At 45.1% G+C, this 18,696-nt stretch overlaps 1 protein-coding gene across 2 annotated transcripts in view; it reads left to right on the forward strand.

The window, feature by feature from the left end:
- The first annotated feature begins 151 nt into the window (after window positions 1-151).
- The window catches only part of GMPS (guanine monophosphate synthase), a 51,496-nt gene continuing 32,951 nt past the window's right edge, over window positions 152-18,696 (forward strand). The window contains exons 1-7 of one of the 2 annotated variants that reach the window (XM_040428135.1): window positions 173-318; window positions 11,380-11,449; window positions 11,541-11,722; window positions 13,653-13,767; window positions 15,616-15,713; window positions 15,934-16,037; window positions 17,978-18,171. In XM_040428135.1, coding sequence (XP_040284069.1) covers window positions 11,441-11,449; window positions 11,541-11,722; window positions 13,653-13,767; window positions 15,616-15,713; window positions 15,934-16,037; window positions 17,978-18,171 — 702 coding nt within the window. In that variant the 5' untranslated portion in view covers window positions 173-318; window positions 11,380-11,440. Of the gene's footprint in view, window positions 319-11,379; window positions 11,450-11,540; window positions 11,723-13,652; window positions 13,768-15,615; window positions 15,714-15,933; window positions 16,038-17,977; window positions 18,172-18,696 lie in introns of both variants that reach the window. The other variant, XM_040428134.1, reaches the window with a different exon arrangement.

Genomic DNA, 18,696 nt, shown 5'->3' on the forward strand with positions numbered 1-18,696 from the left:
ACGGAGCGGTAACGCTATGAAGGTGTAGCGTTAACCTCATATTGTGCTTCCCTCTACTATGACTTCACCCTAATAATGCCACGAATTGGGCTGTCTCCCAAATCTAACATGGCGTCTTGAGCCTCAGAGGGAGTCTTTTTGGTTGGTGCTCTAGGGCTCCACCTGGTGGCGGATGAGCAGGAGGCGGGGAGACTGCGGATCACATATTCTTTCTACCACCATTCTCTCCGGCGCCAAAGCCGAGCTCTCAGAGAGACATCCCCAGACCCGCCGCTCAGCCCGCGGCCACTCATGGCTCTATGTAACGGAGACTCCAAGGTCAGTGGCGAACCGGGGCGGGGATGGAAAGGGCTGTCAGATGAGGGGGGGACAGAAGCTCCCCAGCCGAGGCCTTGTATCTGGTGACGGTGTGGGGAGCACGGGCTGGAGCTGTCATGCCCAGGAGATCCCCGCCACTAGGGCCCGGAGCGGGCTGAGCCCACACGTGGGGGCCACATTGTCATGTGTCTGCCGGTGCCGCTCCGCCTCTGGGATGACCCTGATGTTGGGGATGGGTCTGCTGCAGGTTCCTACAAGTTGCCTTTTGGTAAAACTTTCCCCTTCAATGTGGTAGACTGGTGCTGACCTCAAGCCATGTTCACACAGCGCTTTACAGGTCCCTGACCTCCCCTTTCCCACCGCCCGCACCTGACCAGAAAATTAATTTACCACCGTATCTCATCACAAAAAACGAGCGAGCCCAAAAGTAATACTGCCTCGCGCACACCGCCGTCTGGACTCCATCATTTCAATGTCCGCATCCGTATGTCCAGTAGTCCGTCCTGCAAGAAAAACAAACAAACATTGAAATGGACCACAAATTACATAGTCATGTGCACGAGGCCTAACGCATCCGTACTGGTTATCACGGCCATAGTTCTGAAATCGCACTAGTAAATGCGCCGTTATAAGGCCTCGCGCACATGACTGTTTTCATCCACGTTTTTTTTTTTTTGCGGATAGCTCGCTGACTCATTAGTTTCTATGAGACCCCATGAATGGTAGAACATGTCCTATTCATGTCCATATTGTGGACCAGATTAGTCCTTTCTATGGACGGAGGTGAGTAAAATGCGGCGTGGACATGGAAGGTATCCGTGTTCTGCGGACGAAAATACAGACCCGGCTGTGTGCGGGAGGGCCTGTGTACACACGGCATATTACTAGCCTGGGGTTTTATGTGCACAGTGCCAGCTAAATAAATGAGATTTTCAGTCTCGTGCACACAGTGTTCAGTTTTTCTTCATGCTCGTGAAAAACGCATGAAATCCAGGACGGAAAACACGCGCACTGAACGCAGTCGCAGAAAAAACTGATTGAACTTGCCTGTAAAACCATCAGTTTTTCCCTGAACAGATCCGGACAACTCATGTGATGGAGGCCTTGGGGGCTGTTCAGAGGGAGCATTCTGCGCTGGCGGTAAACTGCAGCCTCCCACTGTTTTCAATGGGAGGCTGCAGTTTACCGCCAGCAACTGCAAGATAAATCAAAAATGGTACCGAAAATAAGTCCCACTATTCAAGTACAAAAACACTTAAATCACATGTCTACAAATACGTGTAACTGAGCGGTATAAGGATCGGAAGCGTCTAACTGTATAGATCATATAGCGGTGAGATGGAGGCTTAGGGTGAGGCCTCCACCACACGAACGTGTGCGGACCCGCAATACACGGGGGCACTGTTCCGTGGGCATTCCGCATCACGAATGCACACCCATTCACTTCAATGGGTCCGCAAATCCAGAGATGTGGAACGGGAGCGCTACGGAGTGCTTCCGAGGGGTTTCATCCCGTACTTCCGTTCCACAAAAAGATAGAACATGTCCTATCTTTTTGCGGAACGGCCAGATCGCGGACCTATTAAAGAGGACCTTTCACCTGCATATCCTTAATCTAATCATTATCCTAACTTATAGTGCGGCCCCCACTGATGTCTTGGCACTTATTTTTTTTCTAAAGAATCCCCCGTTCGTCCGCTGTGGTCCCCATATATTTTGACGCCTCATACGCTAATGAGGCGACTCGGTTATACTAGGCGTGGACTTGTAATTCTCCTGGGCGCGGTTATCTTCTCACTGGCTGCCAGCGCATCCAATCAGAGAGCCCCGCTCTTAGCCAGGGAGAAGGAGCTCAAGTTCTCGCGAGAATCTCAGCTCCTTCTCCCTGGCTAAGAGCGGGGCTCTCTGATTGGATGCGCTCACAGCCAGGGAGAAGATAACCGCGCCCAGGAGAATTACAAGTCCACGGCTAGTATAACCGAGTCGCCTCATTAGCATATGAGGTGCCAAAAGATACGGGGACCACGGCGGACGGACTATTAGAAAAAAACGTGCCAAGACATCAGTGGGGGCCGCACTATAAGGTAGGATAATAATTAGATTAAGGATATCCAGGTGAAAGGTCCTCTTTAAAGTGAATGGGTCCGTGATCCGCCGCGGCTGCCCCACGGTCAGTGTTCGTGCATTGTGGCCCGCAATTTGCAGGCCACAACACGGCCACAGGAGGCCTGACACTTCCCCTGACGCATCGACCACTGTCGTTTTCAAAGCCATTTTTTTGAGGAGTAATCTATACAGTTGGACGCTTCCGATCCTTATAGCGGTCAGTTACACGTATTTATAGACATGTGTTTTTGTACTTGAATAGTAGGACTTATTTTTGGTTCCATTTTTGATTTATCTTGCAGTTTGCCCTCCTGTGTAAACTAATCCCCTGATGAGTCCTGGGATGGGACGAAACCTGTCATGTTGGGACATGAGAGAGAGAGAGAGAGGGATATGTTTAGGGCAGCGATGCCTAACCTGCGGCCCTCCAGCTGTTGCAAAACTACAACTCCCAGCATGCCCGGACAGCTTACAGCTATCAGCCTACAGCAGGGCATGATGGGAGTTGTAGTTTTGCAACAGCTGGAGGGCCACAGGTTGAGCATGCCTGGTTTAGGGAATAGTCCCCTTTAAGGGAAAGGTTCCTCACGGGGTCGTCCCTATCGGGGGCGGGTGCTCCGATTATTGATAGGTAGGGACGGCATAGCCCCTATCCCAACCAATGTTAGGGCATTTATGTAGGGCTATTTAGTTTTTTTTTGTCCCCAGAAGAGTTTCCGCCTTTATACAGACCCGCCACCTGTCTATTTAGGACGGTCTAAAGCTAGCCACTTACCCGAGTATATCTTCATAGAACTGGTAAGACTATTCAAATTCATACTGGCTACTGGTATATAGATTTTTATCTCCTAATAATATATATTTTTTCCCCCTTCATTTGAGCACTATGTGGGTTTAGATTTTAATTATCAGTAAAAGTTATGTTTTAAATGTATTCAGCCAAGGTCCTTTTTCCGAAGGCATCGTTGTACCTTTGTTACATAGGACACACCTTCCCAGCAGCACAGACACGTGGCATGGCTTCTGCTGTCCTGGCCGCACTCGTATAGTGTGACCCCCTTGTAAGATCAGATGTGGCAGAAGAAGAGCTGACCTCAAACCAAGGGTTATCTGTGCTCAGCAGGACCTGTGCCCGCCGGCTGCCAGTACCGGGGGAGATGTCTACAGTTGGAAGAGGGTGGGACCTTGCCTCTCTTTTGAGCTGAAAAATAAATTAGTGAAGCACGCACACGCGTGTGCTCTTCTCTGTTAGGTGTTTGGGATTCAGGGCTGGGGTTGTACTAGTATGTATGACGTCCTCACAGTCACTATGCCCATACACATCAGACTAAAGTTGATGTCGGCCATTATGAATGTTCTTCGGGTGACATGTAACAGCAGAGTGTCCTTTTAGTCTACCCATGGCACAAAGTCATCGTCTGGAAAGAAGTTGGCCATGTTTGAAATTCTCTTCCCAGTCAGACAAAAGAGATCGCACATCCTTTGCCAGCATAATGTCATTTAATCTTTTTTTTTTTATTTTGTAGGAAAGTTGATTAAGTATTCTTTTATATGTTTTAGTAGTGAATTTTGTAAAAAAAAAAAAAAAAAACATTCATACAAATGTGTCCGATCCAGGAAACCTGCTCCATGCGGTGGCCTCTTTTCCAAGACTAAGCACTGCTCCTCTGACTTGAACTCACAGTTCCTGCCTGACCGAAGTCGTCTATACTGTACTTGCATAATGCCTTGAGTGCAGACAGGGACTCATAGCATCCTAAATCAAGTCAAGGTCTGGGAAATACAGCCGTCACATGGAATGTGTTTCCCAGACTGAACATGCTTGTGAAATTAGCCTTGGCATCCCTTATTGATCTTCAGTGAATACTGTATGCTGAATACAAATCTCTGGGAGATGCTTCTCAGCCTGCCTCTTCTCTCCCTGCCTGATTCATTCATATCTGGCTTTTTACCACAAGATGATTGTTTCTACAAGTGTCCTCTGCCTGTAACTCACTGTTGGTGCTTATCTCTGACAAGAAGGTAGGACTCTGACCGTAATTTAGAGGCAGAGGGACACAGGTAGAAAGAAGGTAGAGTTTTGTGATAAGATGGACTTGATTACCACAGATATAGGTAGGCAGGCTGAGGGGCATCTTACAGTTCCCTGTATTCGGCATGCAGTAGACGCTGAAGACGGATTATCCTCGGCAACTCTCTGAGACTTGCTGAGGGGACAGTTTAGAGGCCTTTTTTAATAGGTGTACAAAATTCCCAAATAAAGTATATTACAAAAAGACTTAAAGATGTTGTCTCATGATTGACGTCCTAAATGAAAATCAGACATCCTATAGTACATCGTATGACAATCTCTTTCTAACAAAGCTAGAACCAGCCCTGTACCTCACATGGATCCAGAGATCTCCCCAGTCATTGCTCCGGTTGTTCTGCTAAATCAGGGGTCAGCAACCTTCATCACTCCAGCTCCTGTGAAACTACAACTCCCAGCTTGCAGCCACACTGGGCTGCCCATAGAAGTGAAAGGAGGATTCTGGGAGCGTCGGAGGTTGCTGATCCCTGTGCTAGGTTTATTTCAGGCTGGCAGCTCGGGGACAAGTCCTTTCCGCTGCAGCTCTTTCCCTGCAACTGTCAAAGTTTCTGACAGATGATGTGGCTGGTGGCAGTGGAAGATTTAAACTGAGCATGTGTGACCACCCCATAAGGTGGAAAAGAACAAACAGCAGGTGGCGCTGTACAGATAGTTTATTGCAGGGATGCTTAACCTGCGGCCCTCCAGCTGTTGTAAAACTACAACTCCCAGCATGCCCTGCTGTATGCTGATAGCTGTAGGCTGATCAGGCATGCTGGGAGTTGTAGTTCTGCAACAGCTGGAGGGCCGCAGATGAGCGTACCTGGTTTATTGAATAGCTCACGGGCTATACAATTTTTTTTTATTACATGCAATTACAAAAGTAATCAGATCCAGGAGCTGGTTTGAAAAATGTAGACTATTTTTTGTGTGCACAGCACCTATAAAATCACTGTGACCACACGTTTATAACAAAAATTGAAACGCCAGTTAGAATTGAGAGAACTCCCATCGTTTAGAAGGTCTGTGAGTCTCCATTCGGGAGGCCTCCCCCTCACCATGTTGTCTGGTGATGACTTGACATCTGGCACTTATCAGTTTTCTAGACTGCATCAAGGAACGTGTTTCCTGTAATATGTTGAGCAGGACCTTCAATGTAACCGGAGCACGTGACGTACCATGTGGTCCTGTAACTAGAGTGTCTGTGGTAGATCTATATTGGCCTCCGATTAATGGGGACTTGTACATTGATGGTCTATCTGTGTAGTTGTGAACCCCCACCAGTCTGATAGTGACCACCTGTTGTAAAGATAGACAGTCAATATAAAAGTCCTATACAGGGGAAACTCGGAAAATTAGAATATTGTGCAAAGTTCAGTAATGCAACTTAAAAGGTGACACTAATATGAGATAGACTCATTACATGCAAAGCGAGATATTTCAAGCCTGTATTTGGTATAATTTGGATGATTATGGCTTACAGCTTATGAAACCCCAAAGTCAATCTCAGGTCCCCTTTGCTCAGGGGGTATGGATTAATTAGCAGACTAGAGTGTGACACTTTGAGCCTATCATATTGAACTTTTTCACAATATTCTGATTTTTAAGTTGCATTACTGAAATAAATGGACTTTTGCACGATATTCTAATTTTTCGAGTTTCACCTGTACATCATAGTCAATCCATAACATCCAAGTAGAAGCTCAGAAAAGGCCATCTGCTTGCTATACATTTTTGGATAGTGTTTCTCTTAGGCCTCATGCACACGACCGTTGTTGTGTTCTGTGTCCGTTGTTCCGTTTTCCGTGATTTTCTGCGGACCCATTGACTTTCAATAGGTCCGTTGAAAACTCGTATAATGCACCGTTTGTTATCCGCATCCGTGTTTCCAGTCCGTCAAAAAAAATACCTATTTTTTTTCACGGACAACGGTTTGCGGACCCATTTAAGTCAATGGGTCCGTGAAAAAACACGGAAGCACTCAAGATTGTCGTCCGTGTCAGTTTTTTTTCCTATCACTTGCAAGGCAAACTTGACTTAGATATTTTTTTTTCCACTTTTCATGTCTGGTGATCCTCCAAAAATCAAGGAAGACACACGGAAACGGATAACGGAACCCCGTTTTGTGGACCGTGAAAAAATACTGTCGTGTGCATGAGGTCTTACATGTGCACTATGTGGCGCATTTAATCCTTTAAAAAAAATAAAAATTATGTTGGAATGGGCTCTGTATGAACAGCCATTGACCGTCCGGTGATGAACCTACACTTTAGACCTGTTTCACTTGCGGCAGAGAACAGGCTGCCAGAGCTCTCCACAGCCGACATTGCCAGACGTTATTAGTATGCCCGCCGGCCCCATTTACTATAATGGGGTCCGGCGAAGATCTGCCCACTACCCAGCAAATATACCTGGATTTGGCCAGACAAAAAAAGTTCCGTGCAGCAGTATTTGTCAGGCCAAAATCCCGACATATTTGCCAGGTAGCGTCCGAATCTCTGCTGGACCTCATTATAGACAGGGGGCTGGCGGGCACTCCGATAATGTCGGATCCAGAGAGCTCCAGCAGCCTGTCCTCTGCCAGATCTCCTGCTGCAAATGTAATCGACATTTGGAGGAGAGGCTTTGGAGAGAATTTATCACGAGGGGAATTTCAGACGTCAGTTTTGCTTTAGGCCTCATTCACACATACGTCGATTTTCACAGACCGCGGTGGTCCGTGAAAATCCACGTATGTGTGAATGAGGCCTTAGTCTGTGTTGTCGTACTTTATGCCACATTTATCAAATGTCATATCATATGTTTGATAAATTTGTCTTAAGGCAGATTTTTGTTAAGATGATCGCTAACAAGCGTTCGTATGAACGCTCATTCGTGATCATCTGGCAGTGTAATACTACTGCCGATTACCAGGTGAACGAGCAATGTTCATTGTGTAATCAGGATCTTTTAACATGTTAAAAAATCCTGATTTGCCGGCGGCAGATCGCATTGTGTAATAGGCGCTCTGCTGCCGGCAAACACTGAGACAGTATAGGGACGAGCGATGCATTAGCGAGGAGGAGATCGTTGCGTGTAATAGGAGCGGTCTCCTCCTCCAGTGAGCAGGTGATTGACTGGAGGGAACTCTTCCCTCCTGACAATTGTCTGCTCGATCTGCCCCTGTAATAGGGTCCTTATACTTAAAGTGGTTATCCAAACACTAAAGTATGCCTTAAAAAAAAAAGTATAAACAAGTAATCCTCCTGCCTAAAATCAACGCGTTTCAACCATATGACAGGTCTTCTTCATGCATTCATAGTATAACGATCTACAAAATACCGTCGTATACATACCTGCTCCCCGGCACTAGCAGCTAGGGAGGCTTGCCCCTGTTGCGGCCTGCTATTACCTTCACCCCTTTCGCTGGATGTTTTGGTCCACGCGACGGGGAGATCCAGCGGCGGACGTGCAGGGATCTGCGGGTGCCAGGGAGCAGGTAAGTACAATGTATACGAGGGGCCTGGCCATTGGGGGGGGCGGGATCTTTTAGACTTTGGATAACTCCTTTAGGCTACATTCACACGACCGTATATATGTTTTGCGGTCCGCAAAACACTTATCAGCAAAAAAATACAAATAACGTCCTTTTGGCATCCATATTGCATTATTTTATTTTTTTGCGCATCTATTGTAACAATGCCTGGCCACGGACAAGAATAGGACATGGTCTATATTTTTTGCGGGGCTTCGGAACAGACATATGGATGCCGACCCATTGAAATGAATGGGTACTCATCCAATCCGCAAAAAAAAAAAAATCGGAACAGACACGGAAACAAAATATGTACGTGTGCATGTAGCCTTAAACCTAGACAAGTTACTCCAGTTTTCATACTCCACCCGCCGAATGGAGTGAGATTCTGACTTTTTACAAAAGTCCACCAAAGAATAGGGAGCCAATAGGATACACGTATATCAAGAGTCAATACTCATGTATACAATCATCATATATGTAATTATGCCTATGGTAACTACCTGGGGTGACCCCCGGACGAAGGTTCACCGAAACGCGCGTCGGGGCTGGCGTCATCCCGGAGGAAGCACTATATGGGTAATGGTCTGACTTTATTGTGGTTATGATATAGTTTTTTTGCACTTTGTCTTTTATGTGGATATTTCAACGCAGTCAATACCTCTGTGTCTTCCTCCTGTGGACGCTGCCTCTCAGTAATAATTCTGGAGGGATGCTCATTACCATAGCTGACCACTCCCACTTTCCCACCAATATTTCTAAACTGGAGGGGTGGAAAAAAATGCAAAAAGTTGCAAAGTTTTTGTTCAATTAAGCCCAAAAAGTCACAAGAGCCCCATTTTGCGACTTTTTGAAAGCATTTTGTGACTTTTTGCGTTTTGCGGACACGTGACATGCGGCATAGCAGTGTAGTGTAGATAATGACTTTCTCCTCCCCAGCGATCAGCACGTACCCCCTCATATGCACAAGCTCTCCAGGGTGATATGCAGAGAGCTCAATGTGAAGAAAAATTCTTAGAGGAAAAGGTTTCTATGGGCAGCGAGGACCGCTTTGAGGGTCCATTCACACGTCCGTAAGTGTTTTGCGCATCCGCAAAACACTGACACCTGCAATGTGCCATCCGTAATTTGCCGATCCGCACATCAGACACTATAATAGAAAATGCCTTTTCTGGTCCGCATTTGCGGACAAGAATAGGACATGTTCTATTTTTTCCAGGAACGAAATTGCGGATCCTGAAAAAACGGATCCCGAAAAAACGGATGCGGATCCCGAAAATGCGGATGCGGATCCAGGAAATGTGAATTTGCATCCGTTCCATCCCCATTGAAAGTGAATGGGTCCACAAATTGCGGAACGAATGCGGACCCAAATTACGGACATGTGAATGGACCCTGATACACAGGACATTGTCAAGAGTTGTCAAAAGCAGCGGTTGTCTATAGCAACCAATTACATTGCTGCTGTCATTTTCCACAGGGCCTCTGAATAATGGAGTCTGGTTGCTATGGGCAACTACACCACTTAAGCCTTGCACAGTTTTGATACATCCCTCCCTGTGTCCTAATTTGGTCCCCGAACTTTGAGATTTATCAAAACTGCCTTTGGTGCCTATGGAAACCAATCAGATTGCTCCTTTCATTGTTCAAAGGAGCTCTGAAAAATGAAAGGCGGAATCTGATTGGTTGCTATGGGCAAATCTCCTCCATCCAGCTCTCATGCATAGCAGCCAATGAAATCTCTTCTTTCATTTTCAAACTTGCTCTGGTAAAACAAAAGCTGTAATCTAATTGGTTGCCATAGGCTATAGCTTTTATGCGTGAGGCTTATAAGTTAGACTGTTTTTGTGCTTTACCCTGTTCATTACTTTCTGTAGTGACAGATATAAGCTCCTTAAACGATTGCGTGACTCAAATCACACAGACGCTGGTCATACACTTGAGATGTCGGCCACGCAGGAGAATGTCTGTCTCAGCTAAGAGTTCACTGTTTATTTCCCTGGGAAGAGGGACTTAAAGGGGTATTCCAGAAATTTGATATTGATAACCTATCCTCAGGATAGACCATCAATATCTGATTGGCGAGGGTTTGAATCTCTGCACAACTGCTTACTTCCGTGAGTCTAGTGCTGTAGTAACCAACTCCATCCACTACACTACAGATGGAGCTGTGTAGTCCTGGAGCTACTCCAGAACAGCTGATTGGTGGGGTGTTTGACTCCCAACAATCAGAAAGGTCACGAATACTACATCCTGGAATACTTCTTAAGGCTCCATTCAGACGTCCGCAAGTTGGGTCCGCATAATTGCGGAACGGGTGCGGACCCATTCATTTTCAATGGGGAAGGAAAAGATGTGGACAGCACACAGTGTGCTATCCACATTTCCGGTCCGCAGCTCCGCCAAAAAATAGAACATGTCCCATTCTTGTCTGCAGCTGCGGACAAGAATAGGCATTTCTATTGGGGTGCCAGCCCCGTGTTTTGCGGATCCGCAAAACACTGCAGACGTGTGAATGGACCCTTACAGGGATTGTCCCATCTCACACATTGGTGGCATAGCGCTAGGATTTGCCAAAAATGTCAAAGGTGGGACCCCCACCGATCTCTAGAACGCGGCCACCCTCCTTTCGCTACTATGGAAGTGCTGAAAATAGACAAGTGTCGGCTCGTCTATTTCCAGAACTCCCATAGAAGTGAATGGAGAGGGCGCCGGTCATGCACCATGCACTCTCGTTCGATTTGGGGGACCAAGTTCTAGGGGTCCCACCTTTAACATTGTTAGCAAATCTTAGCACTATGCCACCAATGTGTGACGTGGGCCATCCCTTTAAGTGACTGGCACACATTGCATGCACAGCTTGTATGGACACCTTTAGACTAGGGATTCATAGGGCACAACTACACTGCAACATGTGTTGCGCGACAATTTTTAGAATGATAGTCTATGGTGTTGCTCTGCGGATCCATCTTGGATGGATTTTTTGCTACTGTCGTGTCGCAGTGTGACACCATAGACTATCGTTATAAAAATTGTCGCATGACAAATGTCGTCGTGTAGCCCTAGCCTTAGTCACTTCATGTCTGAATGAATGACTTGACTTATTGAATATGGAAATCTTGTGATTCTTAGCTGTGAAATTTCATAAAGCAGGACGGACGGATAATAAAGTTAGTAAATGCGTGCCGTTGTCATGCCCTCACATGGTTCCCCATCCTCCTCCTTCCTGCCAAAATATCTGAACTGCTTTTAATGAAATTTCTACACGCTACAACATGTCCTTCACGGTTTCTTCATTCATCGGCGCCCTCACATGTCTGGTGGTCACGTGTCTGCTCAAACGGTCTGCATTATGTTTCTTCATGTCGTCCAGTTCACTGCCAGTCTTCCTACCAACTGAGAGGTGGTCCTTTTCTAAATAACCCTAGACTGTCATGGCCAAGGTAAAGCAAATTGTGTTTACTCTTTGGAGGAATTGTGGCCCCTTTTGACGACGTTGAGTTATCTTAATGCCTGTGTATTTGATTTATTTAGGTTGCCAAGTCTGGAACTGACGTAAAGGATGGCCAGCATCGCTACGAGGGCTCCGTGGTGATTCTCGATGCTGGCGCTCAGTATGGGAAGGTTATCGACCGCCGGGTGCGAGAGTTCTTTGTGCAGTCTGAAATCTATCCACTGGAGACACCAGCGTTTGCTATCCGGGAGCAAGGCTTCAGGTACGGGCCTCTGGGTGCTCTGTGACCACCTCCGCTGTGCCGCTGCTTTGCTTTCTGCTATCTGTAATGCGGGGTGGTTTTCTCACAGCCTTGGAAGTGTTTTGCAGGATGCCAGTCTAATCTCTTTCACATGGTCTTTATCGGAGCATTAAAGTGACAGGACAATTACTCGGCAGAATATTGTTGGAAGCATTCACTTTACATCTGAAGAGCAGTGATTTTAGATTGCAAGGATTCAGGAAAACGGTTCACTCCTGTGCCATTTCATAATAGAATATTTTCACGTGTTGCGGTTGCAGTCTGGGTTTGCCACCCGGATTTTGCAGGTGGAAAGTCCCCAGTCTATTTTACCAAATTTCATCCACGCGCTGTGGAATAAATGAGTGTGCAACTTGACCTGCAGCAAGGATTTCAAATCTGCAGCATGTCGCTTGCGTTGCTAACGTTCATCATTTGCAAAGTGTAGAGCGAAATCCATAACTCATGCAGATTGTGTTGGGGATTTTGCAGTGACTTAGTGGCAGATTTTTATTGATTTATTTTTTTCCCCCCACGTGGATGTACCCTTCATGCAGTAAGGGCTCATGCACACTACCGTATGTATTTTGCAGTCCACAAAACGCAGATCTGCAAAAAATACGGATGACGTCCGTGTGCATTCCGTATTTTGCGGAACGGAACAGCTGGCCCCTAATAGAACAGTCCTATCCTTGTCCGTAATGGGGACAATAATAGGACTTGTTCTATGTTCTCGCAGAACTGACATGTGGAAACGGAATGCACACGGAGTAACTTTAGTTTTTTTTTTTGCTGATCCATTAAAATAAATGGTTCCGCATATGGTCTGCAAACAGACTGACACGGAAAGAAAATACGTTTGTGCGCATGAGCCCTAAGACTGGATATTTTAAAGGGGTTGTCCCATGAAAAGTATTTCTATGCATTGAATGCGGCATTTCAAATAAAGTATTAAAATATTGTTAATATTTGTAAGTACATTACATTTTCCTCTCTGGTAGCGCCCCCTGCTGTTTATCCTTCTGGTCTACCTTCTACTGCATTCAGAGGTGGACTAACAAGCTCAGTAGCTTCCCTGCTCCGTTCCTCCTTTCAGTGCCAGCCTAGTGAAGAGTCCCAGACACCTTTCATAGAAATATATAGCTATGTATCTAGACCAGTGTTTCCCAACCAGTGTGCCTCTAGCTGTTGCAAAACTACACCTCCCAGCATGCCCGCACAGCCAAAGGCTGTCCGGGCATGCTGGGAGTTGTAGTTTTGCAACAGCTGGAGGCACACTGGTTGGGAAACACTGATCTAGACAGTGGGGAAGGAAATTTTGAGAGCTCTACATACCAACCGCATCTCTGGGGTTATGTTAGAGACGGTATTCTATGCAGTGGAGCAATGGGTTAACAAAAGGTAATTGCAGTGCTTCCTGGGAGATGCAGATGTCGATGAGTTGCTGCTCACCCACAGAAAAGGAAGAACATCCTCCAGATAAATGGGTAAAAAAGATTTTTTTTTTTTAAATTTGTGGCATAACCGCTTCCATTAATCAGGGCACTGGTGCTTGGAAAAGGAACATTTCTGGTAATAACCTATGAGTCAATTGCCATTTTAATATGGCTGCGAAACAGAGCATTGTGCCTGGTGCAACCGGTTTCATCTTTTGGAGAATAGCGTGTAAAGAATGAGAATAATTTGCACCATTACAAAGAAAAACGTGACGGGGAGGTGCATCCCTCATTAGAGAAAACGAGGAGATCTGATGCTGATAATTGGGCTATTGACTAGCTACGCTCGTAGCATCCGCTCTGAACAGTTTCTACTGTGGAACAGAATCAGAAAGGTTTTTCCATTCTGAACTTTCATTTGTGTTTTGGAAATTTTATTTTATTCAAATAGGTCTTTTTTTTTTTTTTTTCCCCAGAGCAATCATCATATCAGGAGGACCAAACTCTGTGTATGCTGAAGATGCTCCATGGTTTGACTCTGCTATTTTTACCATTGGCAAACCAGTGCTTGGGATCTGTTATGGCATGCAGGTATGTTGGAAATTGCTTGTCTCATGACTGTTGAAGGGGGAGACTTTCTTAAAAGGAATCTGTCACCTGGATCTTGGACTATTATCTGCAGTAACATATCCGTATCACTGGACATCATTATTTAGTATTTTCCTTCTGCCCCCGTTATCGGCATTTAGAGCTGCACTGACATACTTTGTCAGGACTGCTGTGCTGTGCTCACATAATGGAGGGGACTCGTGCGCATGCACAGCAGTCCTGACAAAGTATTTCATCGCAGCTTTAAATGCTGATAACGTGGAGCGGTAGATAATTGTCCAGAATTGCTGTGACAGATTTCCTTTAAATCAAACGAAAACGTTTGGCATTTAATTTCTGTCTAGAAGAGGAGGGCTAGTTTGAATTGTACTGCTTAGGGTATGTTCACATCTGGGTTGGAGCCTCCTGTCTCAGCTTTATCCATAAAGAGCTGATAAAAGAGCCCTGTATGGAGGACATATTTTGTTGGTAATAAAGTAGCATCCCAAACGTACTCCATTACACTCAGTCGGGTCTATTCAGCTCTGTTTGGCTCAGTAATTGGTCAAACCCGGCACTGCTTTGTTATTACGCTCCTAACAGACCAATGGACATTGCTAACGCTGGTATGAGCCATATGAGGCACATGTAGTATAGCTGTATACTGGTGTACAGAAGTGTCAATAGGCACATGGACATTGCAATATGCAGCCGAATTAAGAGGCGCTTCAGTTTTGTGCATGTTACTCCAACTTGAAACGCCAGTCTCTGCCCCTATTTTACTGATGGTTTAAAGGGAGTCTTTCACCTAAACTGACTATTATCGAACACCATGATCTGCATTACAGTCCCCATATTGGAATGATACTTACTGTTTAGCTTTCCGGCGCTTATTTTTGCTAAAAAACCCTTTTATTCAATGTTTATTAGGGTCTGAAGGTGCCCAGGGGCGGCGTTCAAGCGGCCGGTGCCCAGGCCCCTCGTCGCTTTTCATATGACACCCCTCCCTTTTCACCCCTCTGGCTCGCCCTAGGTTCTTCAGAAATCCAGCGCCATTCACAAGATTTGCCGCGCCTGTGCACTTCACTCCCCGTTATGGGCAGAGGCACAAGGCCACCTAGATGTACGGGCTGGCACACGCGCATTGAACGCTCTTGTGCCTCTGCCCATAATGGGGAATGAAGTCCGCAGGCGCGGCGAATCTTGTGAACGGCGCTGGATTTCTGAAGAACCTATGGCGGGCCAGAGGGGTGAAAGGGGAGGGGTGTCATATGAAAAGCGACGAGGGGCCTGGGCACCGGCCGCTTGAACGCCGCCCCTGAGCACCTTCAGAATCTAATTAACATAATGAGTAAAAGTGTTTTTTAGCGAAAATAAGCGACGGCCAGCTAAACAGTAAGTAGCATTTCAATATGGGGACTATAATGCAGATCATGGGGGGTTAGTGTTCTATAATGGTCAGTTTAGGTGAAAGACTCCCTTTAATGGCTTAGACCAGGCATGCTCAACCTGCGGCCCTCCAGCTGTTGCAAAACTACAACTCCCATCATTCCCGGACAGCCTACAGCAGGGCGTGGTGGGAGTTGTAGTTTTGCAACAGCTGGAGGGCCGCAGGTTGAGCATGCCTGGTTTAGACTGATTGTTACATATGGGCTTTAAAAATGCCACGTAATGTAGCTGCATCAGCATTTTCAGGACCCTTCAACTGGCCCCCATGTTCAGTACTATATTGGAGTATTCAATGAGGTTGCTTCTAACAGACACTCTAAGATGGATCTTTTTTTAATTTTTTTATGTAGAATAATGATTTCAGTCATATATATCCATGACTGATTTTCCATTTATCTGCAGATGATGAATAAAGTATTTGGAGGAACCGTCCATAAGAAGAACGTCAGGGAGGATGGAGTTTTCAGCATCAGTATCGACAATACCTGTTCTCTCTTCAGGTAAGAGATCTCTCTAAATGGTCTAACATTCATCTAGAAGTTTATATTGAGATACAGATATGTTTTCTATGTTGGTATTCCTAATCTTACTTATCAGTGCTCATACTGTGGTTTCGGAATGTTTGTCCAGACTCTGAGTCCTGAAGACGTTATGTCCTTGCTGATTAGGTTTCAGGGAAACTATCTTTGCCTCTGCAATACTTCTGAACTTTGCTTTCAGGGGGCTGCAGAAGGAGGAGGTTGTATTGCTGACACATGGAGACAGCGTGGACAAGGTAGCTGATGGATTTAAGGTTGTTGCGCAATCTGGAAACATAGTGGCAGGTATGTATTTTACATTCTTCATCTGGTCATGTGAGCCTTAAAAGGCTTTTCAGAGATTTTTTTCTTTTTTTTTCTTTTTCTTTTAACTGATGACCTATCCTCTGGATAAGTCATCTGTATCTGATCGGTGGGGTCTGACACCCAGGGTCCCGACTAATCAGCTTTTTAAGAAGGCACCAGCGCTCGCAGTATAGCCGTGGCATTCTCATAGTTTGCATCGGCCTTGTGAAATAATGATTAGGGATGAGTGAACTTCAAGTTTTGAACTTCGGGTATATGGTGACTTGCACTAAATTGGACCATAACTCAATTCAAGCACCCAATGCATAATGGAATAGCTTTAGAGGCATTCCGTTATGCATTCCATCATAATAGAAATCTATGGCCAGCATAACGGATCCGTTCTGTTCCCGTTATACAGGAGTCCTAACAGTGAAGAAAAAATGCAAAGGTATTTTTATTTTGTTTTTTAACTTTTGCCCCAGCCAGCGTCACCCGTGGTGAAATCCATACTTGCTTGTTCCTCCGCTGCTCCGTTCTGGCTCTGTGGCTTTCAGGGTTTCTTCACAGGGCTTCCGGTCTCTTTCAGTGAACTTCCTCATAGACTGGGTCACGTGCACTACTGCAGCCAATGATTGGCCTAAGCAATGATACGTTCCTAAGCAGCTCATAATCCACAAGAGAGCTTGGGAGCTATGGTGTTATGTGAATTCAACAGATTTGAGAATGAATAAGCTTACGCAGGCTAAGTGAATAAATATATTTACCAAGTGTAATTATTTATAAGATAAAACAGACAAATCACATACAGAATAACAAAAAGTAAATAATCATCACTAACCTATATATGCAATATAGGTCTCTGCTATAACACATGGCTGTCTACCACACTATATAACACATGACCGACACCTGGAGTGTACAAGAGATAAAGCAAATCAATACTTATATCCTACTCAGGATGAAGTTCCAAGTGGAGCCCCCCTAAATGTCAGTGCAGACCACAGTTATTCCCATTAGTCCCTCCTCCAGTGTGCATCATGCATGTCTTACATCACTCAGCCTTATCAGCAAATACCCTTACAATATATATGGAGTGGCGGGAAGCAGGTAATTATGGATTTTTCCACAGGTACGGTTGACTGGGGGGGGGGAGGGTGCAAAAAAAAACCTGTATGCTTTTAAGGCCATCTGAACATGTAACATCTATATAGTACACAGTGGAACAAAGCAATATGAAAACCCAGAACATGAGTACCAGGTTAAGACTTATGCCCATGAAGGGTTAAAGAGTAACTGCATATCCATGATACTTGTGAGATGTTTAGGTTTGTGGGCGTCCAAGTGCTGAGCCCCCACCGATTGCTGAAGCACTGTGCCCCTTTGACTGTGATCAGTTTACTGCCAAAAACTTTTCACTTTTTGGTGCAGTTATCTGTAAACTAAAGGGCTCTAGAAGCAGTAACTAGAATAGCTAGAATGTTCAAGGAAAGCATGAAGATTTGCTACATAAAAAGGCGTAACAAGTATGGGGACCTTTAGAGCTCATGCACATTGAACCATAGTTTTGACTTACTAACCCACAGCATCTCCTAGAAATAATCAGTGAAAAACAATCCATCAGTGTGGTTTTTATTCACTGAACCATTGAATTGAATGGGCAACGCCATGCATTCCCTGCATTTGGCTTTGTTTTTGACACATGGGGTTCTCTTTGCATGAAAAACACAAAATATGAAACTTGCTGTATCTATTATTTTTTTTTCATGCAGTGCGATCTTGCTTGAGAAACGCCCATGTGCACGAAGCCATTCACTTTAATGGGTCAGATTTCACTGAGGGTGCTGTCCTGGGCAGTACCATAGTGTGAAACTCATTTGTATGCATGAGCTGTTAAGCAGATAAGTGATCCTGTGTTGTTGTTTTTTTGTGTGTTTAAGCAATAGCAAACGAATCCAAAAAGCTCTATGGGGTACAGTTCCATCCAGAAGTTGGCCTAACTGTGAATGGCAAAGGCATGTTGAAGAACTTCTTGTATGACGTTGCTGGGTGTAGCGGCACTTTCACAGTTCAGAATAGAGAGGTTGAATGTATACGGGAAATTAAGGAGAAAGTCGGTTCTTCGAAGGTCTTGGTGAGTAACATGGTTTGTAAGGCTGAAGAATAACATAAGTCCATCCAGTTCAGCCTGTTATCCTGCTACGTTGATCCAGAGAAAGGCAAAAACCCTCATGAGGTAGAAGTCACTGTTGATCTCCTTTCTCTGTACAGCCTTCAGATTCTGCAGTAGCAGGCTCTGGATTTTTACTCTTTCTGCTCCTTATCTCTGAAGGTACTATTACTCCAGATGTCATACAGATCATGATAAACGATCGAAGATGTAACAAATTCTGTTTATTATACACAGATAATCGTTCATACTTGCAGTCGTTACTCGTTCACTTGTAAATCATTCCTTGTTATATACACTGCTCAAAAAAATAAAGGGAACACAAAAATAACACATCCTAGATCTGAGTTAATTAAATATTCTTCTGAAATACTTTGTTCTTTACATAGTTGAATGTGCTGACAACAAAATCACACAAAAATAAAAAAAAATGGAAATCAAATTTTTCAACCCATGGAGGTCTGGATTTGGAGTCACACTCAAAATTAA

The sequence above is a fragment of the Bufo bufo genome, chromosome 4 (genome assembly GCF_905171765.1).
Source record: "Bufo bufo chromosome 4, aBufBuf1.1, whole genome shotgun sequence".
NCBI classification, from domain to species: Eukaryota; Metazoa; Chordata; class Amphibia; order Anura; family Bufonidae; genus Bufo; species Bufo bufo.